The 16186-nt window shown below is 35.8% G+C and overlaps 1 protein-coding gene across 3 annotated transcripts in view; it reads left to right on the top strand.

The window, feature by feature from the left end:
* Positions 1-16186, top strand: part of LRRC7 (leucine rich repeat containing 7) — a gene marked incomplete at both ends in the record, with an annotated part of 384656 nt that overhangs the window by 333396 nt on the left and 35074 nt on the right. For all 3 annotated transcript variants that reach the window (XM_079697001.1, XM_079697002.1, XM_079697003.1), the window contains one exon: positions 1239-1460. In XM_079697001.1, coding sequence (XP_079553127.1) covers positions 1239-1460 — 222 coding nt within the window. The remainder of the gene's footprint in view (positions 1-1238; positions 1461-16186) is intronic.

Here is a 16186-nt window from a genome sequence, read left to right on the forward strand (position 1 = left end):
TTAAAAGGTCAACAAGAAAGACAATGAATTCAGGAAGTAATTCCTCAGATCCTTCCATAATAATGGGTGAAGTACCAAGCACAGCATTAAAACGTAGGTTTAAAAGTATTAAAGATAAGCATTCACTTCCCATGTTAGACCTCCATGTTAAACCATACTTAATTTTAAAAGGCAGGTTCTAGGGGACTTCCCTGGCAGTCCAGTGGTTAGGACTCCGCCCCTCCATTGCAGGGGGTACGGGTTTGATCCCTGGTCAGGGAATTAAGAGCCCCACAACCTGCGAGGCATGGCTAAATAAATAAATAAATAAATGGCATGTTCTAGGTTATCAGCTCACAAACAGAACTACTTGCTTGACAGAAAAGATATCAGGTAGAATGACTCAAGGAGCCCATGCTAGAATGAAGGTAAGAAAATCGGAATGAACGAGAAACAAGATTAGGCACCAGTCATTTAAAGATGGGAGACCAAAGTAAGCATGCCCTTTCTCCTCTAGCAACCACCCTCAGGGGCTGATAAATGAGCATTGTTGTTTTGAATGAGGTACTGATGAGTCTCTCTGAAAGCTCATGTGAAGATGATCTGCATGCAGAGTTCACTTTAAAGACCTTTCCATGTCTAGTGCCTCTACAGGCTACAGATATTCACAGGAATTTATCACATGATTAATTTTTAATGGAACTTAAAGATTGCAAAAACCATACTCTTGATTTAATATTGCAGAAAAATAATAAATATTGATTATACTCACCTGAACAAGCTTACTATACGTGTGTGGCATAAAGGCAAATATGCAAGTCAATTCTTCTGCTACAGAATTAGAAAGTAGTTTCTATAATTTTCTCCCTGATGTTTCATATATTACAGCTCTCTCCCTGCTATTATTCTAAATGAAATGCCAGATAGAACTCCACTTTATTTTTTAAGTTGTGACATTTTTTTCTTCTTGAGATTTTGCAAACTGAACTTTGTTTCCTTAAAATGGGAGCTAAAATAAGCTTTGGCAAGCCATCAGATGACGACAAGTGTATTTAACGTGACCTTGCTCCGATATTAGCATTTTCACAAACCACGGCAGGCAGACCCTTACTGTTTTTTCATTATCCTTCCTAGTCATGGCTGAAAGCCCAAATGATGCCACTTTACTTACCGGAGAGGTATTCTGTACTTTTTTTTTTTCTACTTTAATCACATCCTTTCAGCACCACAAATCTTCTGACAGATTGTCTTCTCCACAGGCAGGCAGCCACATCCAGACCTTGATGGGGTCCCAGAGCCTTCAACATCGTAGCCGGGAGCAGCAGCCATATGAAGGAAACATAAACAAAGTGACCATCCAGCAGTTTCAGTCACCATTGCCTATTCAGATCCCCTCTTCACAGGCCACCCGGGGACCTCAGCCTGGACGGTGCTTAATTCAAACTAAAGGGCAAAGGAGTATGGATGGCTATCCAGAGCAGGTGAGTAGAGTTTTTATAATTGATAAATTTTCAGGAAATATTTGGGGAAAGTCCCATAAATCCGTGGTTTGCCTTCCTTCATTAATGTAGTTTGGGACACATTAATGCTGTCACCATGTTGAATGGAGTAGAGCACTCTTTGTAGGGATTTTATCATTATTTTCATTGGCTAAGAACTACAACATATAGTAATTGATGGTTGGTAAGATGCCTATTTCACATAAAGAAAAATTGATGAATTGGAATATTTTTTTCTGGTTTATCCTGCACTTCCTTCTGCCCACTTCCAACTCCAACTTAGCTCTGCAGCACAGCTTTTGAATGTTACAAAGAGCTTCAATGGATTCGATATATTTACCAAGGCCTTTGGTGAAATTGACAGTGTAAAAACTAAACTGTATATTCCCCTCGATTTGTGGGAACATTTTGTAAAAGTTTTATCTTCTGATTTTTGAGAAATACAGAGATAAAGCTTTGCTATGAACAAAATGATAAAGAGCAGTTAGGAAGGAAACATTTATGAAATGCTCCAAAAGCTATTGATAAGTGCCATGTAGTAAAAAAAAAAAATGCTGCTCCTCTGACCTATTTAAATTAGGATCTGGTTTTCCATTGTAGACTCTGCTTTTCTTTCTTAAGGCCAGAACACTGAATAAGATCTCATCTGTTGAGTCATATTAAGGTTAGAAAGTAAGACATCAAGATATTAATACTCTCAGAAAATTAATTTCTCTTATTAATTAATAAGAGAAATTAATTAAATTTAATTAAAATTAATTTCTCTTATTTCATTCTTCAGATAACTAGGCAAAGCTCTCACTGACTTCTCTAATCCCTTAATATGGTTTATAAAGGTTTCACTTTATTATTGCTTATTCAAAGCTTCACGTATCACCGTCCTTATTTTCTAAACATATCAGACAAGATTATTTTCATCCTCCAGTTTTTTCCTTTATGCTGTTGAGTCATTTATTATTTGGATCCCAGCTGATCCTGACATCTCCTGTGTTTCTTAATACCCTTCTTGAAGCTGAGATAGGGTTTTTTAAGATAATCTTCTTCCTATCCTGCCTTGATCTAGGCCAAATGTTGGATTTAAGGTAAAATAAATCAGACAGGTGTCTTTAATCAGGTAATGAGGTGAGGTTTTTAATTCTCCAGAGATTCTAAAAAGTTAATAAAGTTTTAAATTATGCTTTACCACAGGCATCTTAGGTTAAAAATTGTTCATATATCCTCTCCCCCACAAATATCATAACTTCAATCCAGTTCTCTGATTTAATGATTCTTGTTAACAGGAATAATTAATGTTATTACAAAATTTTTTTCTCCCAGAATCAGCACATTTAAAATCCACTGAGATCAATGCCCTCTGTTTCCCCTACTTTGAATAGTAGGGTTAGTATTAGCATACAGTTATTCTGAACACTCTAAATTTAAAGGCCTTTTTTATATTATTTCTCAAAAAATATATAAATTATATAGCTTGACTTAATGACAGGATTACTAAGTTTTAGTTTACATACTTATAAAACTTAAAATATATGATTCTTTCAAAGAATGTATTTATAGTCATTGTAAGTGTTCTGATTTGTAACTCTAACAACATCAGGTGTCTTTCAAACAGAGATAAAAACTTAAACATTCAATGGTTATATTAAGGAAAGTACTTAAGTGTAATTCCTTTTGAATTCCTGGTCTTTTCTGCCTTGGTTTCAGACTGAAATGGTTTGGAATGCTGAGATGAAAACTTTGGAGTGACCACGAGAAAGCCTAAGGAGCATTTAAACCAATAGTACTAGTCCCCAAACTATGCTCCCCCCTCCCCTGAGTTATAAATCTGGAGACAGTTTCTCAAAACCTTTTTCATGATTCAGTGTAATATTTATCCACTACCAGTGGCATGCTGGAGCATATTCGTCCTGGCTCATTACTGTGTGCATATCTTCCCAACTCTACCTTCAGCGACACCACACTGATAGGTTGAAATTGTGGGGATAATTACACCAAGGAAATAAGCAAACACTACAAACCAGTGCCCTCCCCTTCCCCCAGCCAGCTCTTAAACATTTTCCAGCACACCACAACTACTACACTGTTTTCTTTCATCTCTTTTTCTTTTTCTAACCTCTCCACTTCTTTGTTTAGTTCTATAGCATTCAGGAAAGAGAATACTAGGAATAGGTTTCAGAATTTGGAGTTCGAGTTTCATGTTAACTTTTATTAAAGTGTGTGAATCTGGTCAAGTCATTAACTCTTTCCTGAGGTTCTGTTTTTCTCCTTATAAAATGAGAACATTACCATCCACCAACAACATTCAAAAAGTTTTTGAGAGAGTCAAATGATACAATTCTACACGCACACACATGCACACAAAGTAAGCCTGGCACTGAGAGTAAAGAAGTAGGAAACAAAAGAAATAGAAATACAAGATTTTAAGCATTAAAATACTGGAGGGCACTTAATGAATATCAGTCCAACCTCCCTAGTCTATAGATAGAAAACAAACAAACAAACAAACAGAAAGAGGCTGACGGAGGTTATATAATTCACTCTCATAATAAAAATATTTTATGTATTTTTTACCTACCTAACTCATTTTTCTTTTGAAAACTCAGACCTCTCTAATATGTGTGTGTGCCCTTTAAAGCAAGACTTTTTTCATATTTAACAAGAAAAAAAAGGAGGAAAATATTTAAAGCATTTAAGAACTGTATAGTTTCACACGAAAATTATAGAGTAGCGATTGAACTGCAAAGACCAAGGAGGTAACTGAAAATTCTAATATGGGTTTCAGGCATATAAATCAAGATACTCTATTTTCATAAGGCATTTCTAGTGGTGCATTAAAAGGGCCATTAAGAGAAAACAGAGTTTTCTTAAATGATTACTACAAAAACAATGTTAAATTTGGTCAAGTACAATATGGAAAAAATCTAAGTCATTCATAATTTTTAAGTGCAAGGAGACATCATAAACATAGTACAGAAGGGTAAGCTGGGATGAAGTGAGAGAGTAGCATGGATATATATACACTACCAAATGTAAAAATGATAGCTAGTGAGAAGCAGCCGCATAGCTCAGGGAGATCAGCTCGGTGCTTTGTGACCACCTAAGGGGGTGGGATAGGGAGGGTGGGAGGGAGACGCAAGAGGGAGGGGATATGGGGACATATGTATACGTATAGCTGATTCACTCTGTTATACAGTATAAACTAACACAACATTGTAAAGCAATTATACTCCAATAAAGATGTTAAAAAAAGTAAATAAAAAATAAACAGTACAAATAAACATGCTGTGTGCAACATGATAAAGCACAATAATTTCTACTAAAGCTTGGAGATTTTACTTCAAAAAAGTAATCACTTATTGGAATGCTACAGGTGAAAAACAACCGATTACAATGAATCTACATTTTTTTTAATTCAGGGAAGAGAAGTCTGAATGAAAGTAGGAAAAGAAAAGACAACAGTTCCCATACATTGACTGCCTACTATGCTATTTATACTATATATAGTGTATTTATGCTATAAATACCATGTAACTTATGGCTTCATGGTGTGTGAACTGTGCAGCTGCACAAAGTCCTGCACTTGGAAGTGCCCCACACTTGGTTTAATGCTCTGCTGTCACCAGCTTGTAATTCTTAAAAATCATTCAACAAGGAGGTTCACATTTTCATTTTGCATCAGGCCCCACTAATTACATAGCTGGTCCTGCTTACACATGCTGTTCCATTTAGTCTTCACAATAATCTCATTTCCTTTTCATAAATGAAGAAACCAAGGCACAGAGAAAATAAGTAACTTGTAAGAAGTATAATTGGTCAAGCTACTTGTGAGAGGTATAATTGGTCAAGCTGGAATTTTAATCCAGGTCTGTCTAACCCAGAACCCAAGTTCTGTGTACCAATCTTACCATTAAATTAACCACATGATCCAGATGCTTGCTGTGCCCTCAGTGTCCCCTTCTGTCAAATAATATTAGTTAAACGTGTTTCAGCTACAATTCAGAGTTATAGAACTGCCTTATACAGATGGTATGCTGACTGGAACTCACATGAACACTTCCAATGCTTTGAAAAGCAAAAATACTCAACAAATGGAAAGTTTTATTTTTAGCAAAAGTATACCTCTGTATCTCTTAATGTGACCTAAAGAACTAATGAATTTCTAATCTGATTAAAATAAGTTCCATATAGCAATGAACATACATAATAAATGCTACCACTAATGAAGTTGAATGAACTTAAATTAATGTCATATTTTACCTAACCAGCACACTTAGCCTTTTTTAGCCATAAAGAAGTACTTAGTAAACTTTGATGTTCCACCTGAATGATGAAACCATCTCAACTTTCAAACTACCCATCACAATAAAACAAGGCAAAATATCTAATAATTCTAATTTAATACACTTTTACATATCTATTTTTCATAGACGTTAAGTATCATCTGTTTTCAACTCTAGGATTAAATGGTATAAAATATATGGAAGTGATTTTTAAACCATAATGTGCGACCCAGATTCAAGGTATTAATTTCCATAGACTAGAAATCTGATGTATAATAATGGATATCCTTTTTAACAAATTATCTACAACAAAATCATGTGCATGTCACTTGAAATTCATTATCAGGGAATTTTACTTAGAAAAGGGATTATAATGCATAAACCATTTTGATTATTGATGAACATAATAGAGAATAATAGAGTTGTACTAAACAGTGAGCTGAAGAAAGCCAGAAAGTAAGATTTGACTCCTTCCCATTCCACATGAAAACTCTTAGCCATCATATCCATTCTCTTAGCTCTTCCCTTTATTTCCCAGTCCAAGTGACTATTCAGCTTATCATCCCCTTCACAATAAAATAATACTTTTTATCAGATGTTCTCAACCTCAGCTGTACATTAGAATCTGCTCAGCGTTTTTTTTTAATTGAAGTATAGTTGATTAACAATATCGTATTAGTTTTAGGTATACAGCATAGTGATTCAGTATTTTTTTCAGATTATATTCCATTATAAGTTACTACAAGATAATGGCTATAACTCCCTGTGATATACAATATATCCTTGCTGTTTATCTATTTTATACATAATGGTTTGTATCTGTTAATCCCATATCCCTAATGTGTCCCTCCCCCAACCCTTTCCCTTTAGTAACTGCAAGGTTGTTTTCTATATCTATGAGTCTGTTTCTGTGTTGCATATATCCATTTGTACTATTTTTTAGATTCCACATATAAGTGATATCATACAGTATTTGTCTTTCTCTGTCTGACTTATTTCATTTAACATAATACCCTCCAAGTTCATCCATGTTGTTGCAAATGGCAAAATTTCATCCTTTTTTATGTCTGAGTAATATTCTATTGTGTATATATACTATGTCTTCTTTATCCATTTGTGTATTTATGGGCACTTGGGTTATTTCCATGTCTTGGATATTGTAAACAGTGCTTCTATGAACATTGGGGTGCATATATCTTTTCAAATTAGTGTTTTCGTTTTTTCTGGATATATATCCAGGAGTCAAATTGCTGGATCATATGGTAGTTCTATTTTAGTTTTTTAAGGAACTTCCATGATGCCCGATGGAGGTTGCTCAGGAGCATTTTTTTTTTTTTTTTTTTTTTTTTGGTACGCGGGCCTCTCACTGTTGTGGCATCTCCTGTTGCGGAGCACAGGCTCCGGACGCACAGGCTCAGCGGCCATGGCTCACGGGCCCAGCCGCTCCGCAGCACGCGGGATCCTCCCGGACCGGGGCATGAACCCGTGTCCCCTGCATCGGCAGGCGGACTCTCAACCACTGCACCACCAGGGAAGCCCTGCTCAGGAGCTTTGAAAAACACTCATGCCCTGGCCTCATCCCCAAAGAAACTGATTTCATTAGCCTGGATGTGCGCTGGGTAATGGGAATTTTTGAAACTCCCCAGATGATTCTATTGTGTAGCCAAGGCTGAGAACTGATATCGAGATATTCCATAACTCGGCAATTTGCCAGCTGAATAACATATTGTTATTAACACTATTTAGAAGTATACATAAGTCATACATAACTTGTTGAATAGTTTTTAAAGAAACTAACATAAACTTGGTTTTTCTGTTTTGCAAATGTATAATCCAAGGCAAAGCATATCTGTATATGTGGAACATATAGACCTCAAAGCAGAATTAGGAAGGAAAAACATCAGCATGATGCTTCAATTGTCTCAAAATCCTTTCATGTATTAACTGATTTAATCTAATCAATAATGTTGTGGTGGATAGAGCAGTTCCTGTTTTACTGACTAAAAATCTAAGATTCAGAGAAGTCGAGCTAGAATTAAAATCCAGTTTCATGAGTCTACCACATAATATGCTACAGCCTGCTGCACTATAGCCAAACATAGAGGTCAAGAGTAAGCCCACACTGGAAGAATAAAAATAGAAAAGTGCACACTCAAGTCCATGTCTGCCCCAGACAAGACAACATATCCGCTAATGAACCTAACATATCAGGAGGGCCAGAGTTCCATAGCTGTTTCCTGCCAATTCCTGTGAGTATACATTTGAACTAAAGTTTGTGCCTAAAAGAGAACTTGTAACATGACATTAGAATTACATTAGAATAAGCCTTGTGAGTTATACAAAGCAGCTCACACCCATCATATTCAAGGGGAAATAAAAACAAAGCTCTGGGGCTTCCCTGGTGGTGCAGTGGTTGAGAGTCCGCCTGCCGATACAGGGGACATGGGTTCGTGCCCCGGTCCGGGAAGATCCCACATGCAGCGGAGCGGCTGGGCCCGTGAGCCGTGGCCGCTGAGCCTGCGCATCTGGAGCCTGTGCTCCGCAACGGGAGAGGCCACAACAGTGAGAGGCCCGCGTACCAAAAACAAAAAACAAAACAAACAAACAAAAACCAGTTAAGCTCTGAAACCCTCCTTGAAGGAGATGCTATAGTGTACCCTGGAAGAAATCATTTTGATACTTAATAATATGTGGAGTACATGAAGCTTTTGGCTAAGACATGATTTCAGACATCTCTTTAGATTCTCTGATCAGTTGCCTGAAGGGCTCACAAGGGTTCCAGGTGAGGCTTCATCTAACCTCACCTCATCCAGGTGAGGTTCCAGGTGAGGTTCACTCGGAACCAAGTGAAGAAAAATACATTATCCTGAGTGTTTGATATAAGAAGAAAAACTTGGAAATATTTGGGTTTTTTAATTATGAATTTTAAAATTAAAAGGCAATAATTTAATAAAGATGGTTAGAAAATAGATATTAAGATGGTTTTAATGTATATTATTTACTCAAATGATTTCAGGGACATCCCATACCTCATCCTGCTCTACTTAAAGTACTGCTATTTATGCATATTTTCCCGATAGAATTTTATTCTCCAGTAACCAAAGTAATACTGCAACTCTAAATTCATACTTTGACACAAATAATGTCTAACTCAACACCACAAATTCTACAAATTGACTTTATGAATTATGTGCAGTTAAATAGTAGGATTCAGTAAACACTACAGTAGGAATCAGAAGGCCTCTTTCAGTGTTCCACTAAATATATGTATGGTCTTCTTGGTTTCCTCAAGTTTAAAATGAAGGAAATGAAGTGAATAACCTTTAAAATGCATTTACAGACTAAAAAACATTTGAGTTTCTACTTTTTAGATACATACAGAGTTGGCTATTTTTTTCTGAAAGATCTAGAAAATGCTACTCAAAGGATTTTATTCATCAATCTGTTAGTATGTTTCCTCAAAAGATTTAATTAGCACTTTTCATTGGACTTGCATCTCTGATACACAACAGAAAAAGATATGAAAATAGAAGGATCAAAAAAATATTTTTTAATATTAACATTTATATATTTTTATAATTATTACCTTTTTTAGTCTATGACACAGGCTCATTAGAAATTTTAGGAATGCAAAGAAGTTTTATGTAGACTTTGTATGGCTGTGCAATACACATAGTGTAAATCACAACAAAAGTTATAATACCTTATCATTGCATAGCACTCTTTATTGTACAAGCACTGTTATATAATAACCTATAAGACCAGGAACTAAAAGTGAAAGTAGCAGCAAATTTAATCTCCAGTTTAATTTCAGTACCATGAAGCATTCTCTCTACTTCTGTCAAGTCCCATAATCAAATCGCCATCATCATCTCATTTGATCTCTCAGCAAGTGGCTTGACTGAACTCTTTCTTTAAATTTTCTTCACTTGGCTATCACTATTCTATCGCTTTCCCTCTTTCCACATTAGCCATTCTTTCCTGATTTCTTTATTGACTCCTTTTCTGTTCCTGACCTTTAAATGATAGAGTGATCCAGTGCTCAAACCTTGACCCCCTTCTCTTTTGTATCCATACTCACACCTATATGATTTCATTCACTTCTGGGATGGATGAGTCCAAGATTTACGTATCTCCAGCTCTGGCCTCTCCCCTGTACTCCAGATGTTTATATTCAATTAACCGTTGTTGATATCTCAACCTGATGTCCAATGAATTTCTTAAACTTAGCATAGTCAAAAGAAACTCTTGTTTCCCGGCCCTGCCCCTACCAAACCTGCTTCTCTTCTAGATTTCCCCATTTCAGTTAATGGCTCTTCTATTCATCTTTTTGCTATGGCCAAATATATTTGGCTCCCCTTTCTCACAGCCCACGTACAAGACACAGCAATTCCATTAAAATATATTCTGAATTCACCACTTTTCATCACCTGCACTGCTACCACCTTATCAGCCATCACCTCACTCCTATCTACTTCAGTAGCTCCACAATTGCTTTCTCTTTTGCCGGTTGCTTCTCTCCAGTCTGTTTTCCACTGCCAGAGTGATCTCTTTAAAACATGAATCAGATCATGTCAGTCTTCTGCTTAAAAATCCCTAGTGGCTTGAAAACTTCTGAACCCTTATAAATCCTCACTATGGCATGAAGTCCTTACAGACCTGGACCCTGCCTCCTCTCCTTCTACTCTCTCCTTAGCCATTTTCTCTCTCGTCATGCTGATCATGTTGTTGTTGCTGATTTTAACAGCTTTATTGATATAGTTTACACACGGTAAAGTTCACCTGTTTAAAGTGAACAATTCAGTGGTTTTTAGTATATTTATACAGTTGTACCACCATCACCATAACCTAATTTTTAAACATTTTCATAATTCCAAAAAGAAACCTTGTACCCATTAGCGGTCATCTTCCATACTCCCTGCCCTCTATTCTGCTCCCAGCCCTAGACAATCATTCATCTACATTGTATCTCTATACATTTGTCTATTCTGGACATTTCATATAAATAAGATCATATGATATATGAAGTTTTTTGTGACTAGCTAATTTTAATTAGCATAATGTGCTTAGTGTAGCATGTATCAGTAATTCATTACTTTTGACTGTGAAATAATATTACATTATATGGCTATTCCATATATTGCTTATGCATTCATCAGGTGATACACATTTGCGTTCTTTCCACTTTTTGAACATTCATGTACAAATTTGTGTGTGAAGGTACATTTTTATTGTGCTTGGGTAGTTACCTAGGAATGAACTTGCTGGGTTATATGGTAATTATGTTTATCAATTTTAAGGAGCTTCTAAACTCTTTTCTAAAGTGTCTGCCACATTTTACTCCTACCAACAATGAATGAGTGTTCTAATTTCTCCACATCCTCACCAATATTTGTTATTGTCTTTCTTTTTTATTATAGCCATCTTGTGACGTATTGATAGTATCTCATTGTGTTTTTAATCTACATTTCTCTAATAACTAATGATGTTGAGTAGCTTTTCATGTGTTTATTAGTCATTCATATATCTTCTTTGGGTAAATGTCTATTAAAATTCTTTGCCCATTTTTTAATTAGGTTATTTGAACTGTAACTGTCGTCCAAATATTCCAGATACAAAATATTTTCTTCCATTCTGTAGGTTGTCTTTTCACTTTCTTGATGGTCTCTTTAAGGCACCAAAGTTTTTAATTTTGATAAAGTCAGTCATCTCCTTTATAACATTTGGTTTCATATCTAAGAAATCATTGCTTAACTCAAGATGACGGAGATTTACTTGTATTTTCTTCCTAAAGGTTTATAGTTTTAGCTCTTGCACTTCAGTCCCTGATTTATTTTGCATTAATTTTTGTGTATGGTGTTAGGTACAGGTAAAAATCATTATTCATGTAGATATCCAGTTGTCCCTATACCATTTGTTTAAAAGATTATTCTTTCCTCATTGAATTATCTTAGACCTTTTGTTGAAAATCAAATGACCACAAATGTTAGGGTTTATATCTTGATTCTCCATTCTATTTCACTGATCTATATGTCTGTCCATATGCCGTCTTGCTGTTCTTTGACTTTACAAAGATCCATCTGTCTTCAGGCCATTTAAAATTGCTGTTCTCCCTGCCTGGAATAGTTTTCCCATTTTTCTTATTGTCTGTTGCTTGATCCTTTACCTCATTCACATTTCTGCTCAAATGTCACATCCTCAGAGAGGCCTTTCTTAGCTACTCCAACTAAAATAGCTCCTCACTCCTGTTCCGTCAAACTGTACTTACTTTCCTGCTTTATTTTTTTTCACAGCTCATATCACTATCTGAAATTATTTCCTGTTCACATGTTTACTATCTGTCTTCCCCATTAGAATGTAAGTTCCATGAGGGCAAGGATTTTTTGTCTGTCTGATAAGGTGCCTAGCACTTAGTAGAAAATCAATAAATATTTGTGGCATGAAAGCATGAATCATGATTTCTACAATCATTTTCATTTTCAAAGTTACAGCGGTTTTTCCAAGCAGTTAATTATATAATTGGAGCACTTCTTTGAATAACTGGCATATCTTCGAAAAACTCATCACGTTTTAAGAAAGAGTCATCATACACTTTTGACAGTGAATAACTGAGAGTATCTTTTGTCACACATGCATATTACCGATTTATTTATTCAACCAAAAGTTAATTGAGTGCTAACTATGTGCCAGTCACTGTTCTAGATAGTCAATGAAGAGATAACATAATAGACATTCAGAGGTGATTCAGATGTCCTACTTGATTAAAACTCCATGTGGAATGTGGATGTCTCTTCACCAGACCTTCTCTATGTTAATACTCTCAGGGTTCAAACCTGGAAATGGCCTCAGAGGTGAAACATTTTTAGTTACAAGGTCCTTTCTTGATGCTTCAGCAATTAACAGTCCTTAAATCAAAAATTTACCTTGAATTTCTTACAGTACAGAATATTTGAAATTCTGCTCACTTCATTTCCCAAAAGAATTTTCTAACAAGTGTATAATTTGTTTCCTTTTTAAAATGAAAGATAAATCAATTCTTTTATATCTACAAATAAGCAAGTTTCTTCTCAATATTTTTTGGTCAACTATGCCTCTTGATTATGAGTGACTCAACCTAATAAGACTTAAGCCAAAGGAGAATGTTTAAACTCATATCAGCTGGAACTCCAGAGATGGGGGAAGCTTCAGATAAGGCTTAATGCTAGGCTCAGAGGAAACCATGACTTCTCTCTCTGTCAGCTGGTTCCTGTGCCAAGAAGGTTTCCCCTCGTGACAGAAAGATAGCTCAAGAGCTTCAGACTCTCGCAGACTTAAAACAAGCAAGAAAGAGCAAGATTCTCTTTCCTGAAAATCCTAATAGGCATCTCATTACTCCTAGTTGATCAAGTGACCTGCTCATCCTATAATAAATCATATTTTTAGGGGATCCAGTGCTTTGTTTTAGGTCTAGATAACATGATTAACTGAAAGCATACAGGCTGAGAATAAAGAAGTGGGTAGTTTTCAAAGAGAATTTGAGGTTATAACTGCCAGACAAAGAATGAATGGATCTTGAGCAGCAAAAACAGCAGGTATCCACTAAAAGCTTCATAATACATACTGCTAGGAAAGAGAATGGTCACTAGAAGAAAGCATAGGAAGCACGTTAATTACAGCATCACCAGGTATCTTTCTGCAATGCAATTCTCTAATCCTGAATTACACCTCATGCACACATACCCCCCCCCACACACACACACCTATTTCCTTTGTTCTTGCTACTAGGTTTTAGGGCATTGCAAGACCAAATGAGATCACTGCCTTCCAGAGATTATACATTATGACTTCACAGAGCTTCACTGCTACATTACAATCCATTTTGTCATGGGCCTCTCCAAGTTATGACCCAGTATTTTAATTAGAGCAAGATTAACACAAACCAGAAATATCAAGTAGTCAAATGATGGAAGCGGACTCTGAAAGAAGCAAATGCACCATTTACTGCCAAACTGTTGCTGTTATCTTCAGCCAGCAATTTCACTCATTGATATCAATAACATAATAAAAAATAGAAAAGCTGATTTTCATTGAATAAGCTATTTATTAGCCTCCTAGATCTGACCTTTTTCTAGAACACTGCCTTTCCTCTTTGCTAAACCCCTTTAGTTTCAGACTGTTTCTTGGCTGTGAGGCATTCCCTCCTCTTACAGTTTATGGCCCCTTTGGGCCTTAGCAGACAGGTGGAACTCCTTCTATGTGAGATGAATACTCTGTCTGACACGCTTTATGGAACTAGCAGTCCCAACACAACCTATTAGCCATACCATAGCATGCCCAAGGGGAGCCTAGCTTAAGATCAGAATTTGTGGTTGTTTGTCACATTTATAAAACCACAGTGTCATCTTTATTATTTCTATTATTAAAAAATATATTGAAGCAGTTCTTCAGATACTTGGCACGTATGAAATTTGTTTTCCTAAGATTTTTTAGTGTCTTCCAGATTGACAATAATATAAAATAGATATAGTCACTACCTTGAAAGAGAATGACTAGAAAGTACCCTCAGCAATTTACTTTGTAAATAAAATCTGTTACATATGTTTCCTTTCACTTTTTATAGTGGCCTGGAGAAAGCCCAAAGTGTGCACCTTCCACATATTATGTTATACAATATAAAATTTTCACATTAGAAAGATATAACCCAAATTTTAAATAATTTTATTGGAAATGCACAGATATATGGGAAAAGCAACAGTAAAATGTTTAAATAGTATTAGTTCCTTTCTTGTCATTTTCTAATTAACCACCAATAACAAAAAAAGGACTACAAGGTGAACTGGTGTGATGAATAAAGCTAAAGTATTCCTTTGAGCTAATCAAACTATCATATGTTCAGATCCACAGACTGTGAGCCATATAAATATAAAACTATTAGAAACTGTAGTTTCTACCACCCTATGATAACTAGTTTTAACAAATCTAGATCAATTAAAGGAAAAGTTGTAATTAAACCAATCTTTAAAATAAAAATATAGGAGAGTATTTATGGTAATTGCAGTTACTCATATTTAGAAACTGTTCATTAATGACTCTATCATAAAAATCACTTTAGTGGATAGTTTTGGGTCCTTGTGTTGCAAGTGAACTATGTAATAAACATTGTTTACTATGAAAGAATATGACTGAATTAAGGATAGGCCTATTAAATGACCAAACCTAACTGATCCAGCTCCCATCGACTCACAGTATATGCTAATTAAGTCAGGAATAGGACTCAAGTTTGCCTTGAACTATCTAAGAGGTAAGTATTGAAGGTACCTTAAAAATAAAGATGTAGAGAACATTTGGGGCATTTGCATTTTCCCATAAGCAAATTAATAGGCTAAGCAATGTTGCTGGGGAAAACATTGAGCTACTTAAAAAAGCAAATATTTCCAATCATCTTTAAGAACATTTCCAATATATATTTATATAAATACAAAATATATGCTAATGTATTTCTTTAGATTTTTTTCTTAACTCTTTATTGATAATCTTTTGCCTGCTAATCTCTGGTAATACTTGGTTCACCCTAGTTCCAATACTCATTCTGTACTTAAAAGTTATAAAAGTTGTTTTTTTTCCCTTTGTGTAACCAAAATGTATGCTACCTCTGGGGTGCCAAGTCTTTCAGTTGTCTGGGGTCACCCCATCCCACTTTACATGGAAAGCTAGCATTTTCTCCACAGCCCACACATACACATCTCCAGCTCAGGATCATCAGGAATTCCTAGGTTTATTATAGTTTCTCTAGATCATCCTGACACTGATTTCCCTTCTGCTGAATTCTTGATCTACGTTGCTTGTATCAATTCCTTCTTTTTTTTTTTTTTTTTTGCCACACCATGTGGCATGCAGGATCCTAGTTCCCCAACCAGGGATAAAACCCGTGTCCCCTGCAGTGGAAGCACAGAGTCCTAACCACTGGACCGCTAGGGAAGTCCCTGTATCAATTCTTATAATAGCTGTTATCTTTACTCCAACCTTACCCCAAGGTGGACCTACTCCTAATGCCATCATTACCCAACAGTACTGCAAAGCATAAGGCTCTGATGTTTAACATATTTCATTGACGATTTGGGGTTTGGGGAGGTAATAGAGCACAGAATACTGGAATATTAGCCTTCACGGTCCTAAATATTTATTGACTCTTCCCTGTCACAATTTCTCCATATTTTTTACCTCTCTCTTTCTCACAGTGTTTTCCTCTTTCCTCTAACATTTGTAACTGCCTCTTCAGGAGCTGCTGCCAAAACCCAAAACTCTTTTTACTGAGTATTTCTTTCTTCTTTTGTTTCACCTTCACTCTAACTGTGGATAAAACTTCTCCCCTTTCTCAAACTATTGGGCTGGCCAAAAAGTTCATTTGGGTTTTTCTGTTGAGATCTTATGGAAAAACCAAATGAACTTTTT

The sequence above is a fragment of the Hyperoodon ampullatus genome (assembly GCF_949752795.1).
Source record: "Hyperoodon ampullatus genome assembly, chromosome: 2".
NCBI classification, from domain to species: Eukaryota; Metazoa; Chordata; class Mammalia; order Artiodactyla; family Ziphiidae; genus Hyperoodon; species Hyperoodon ampullatus.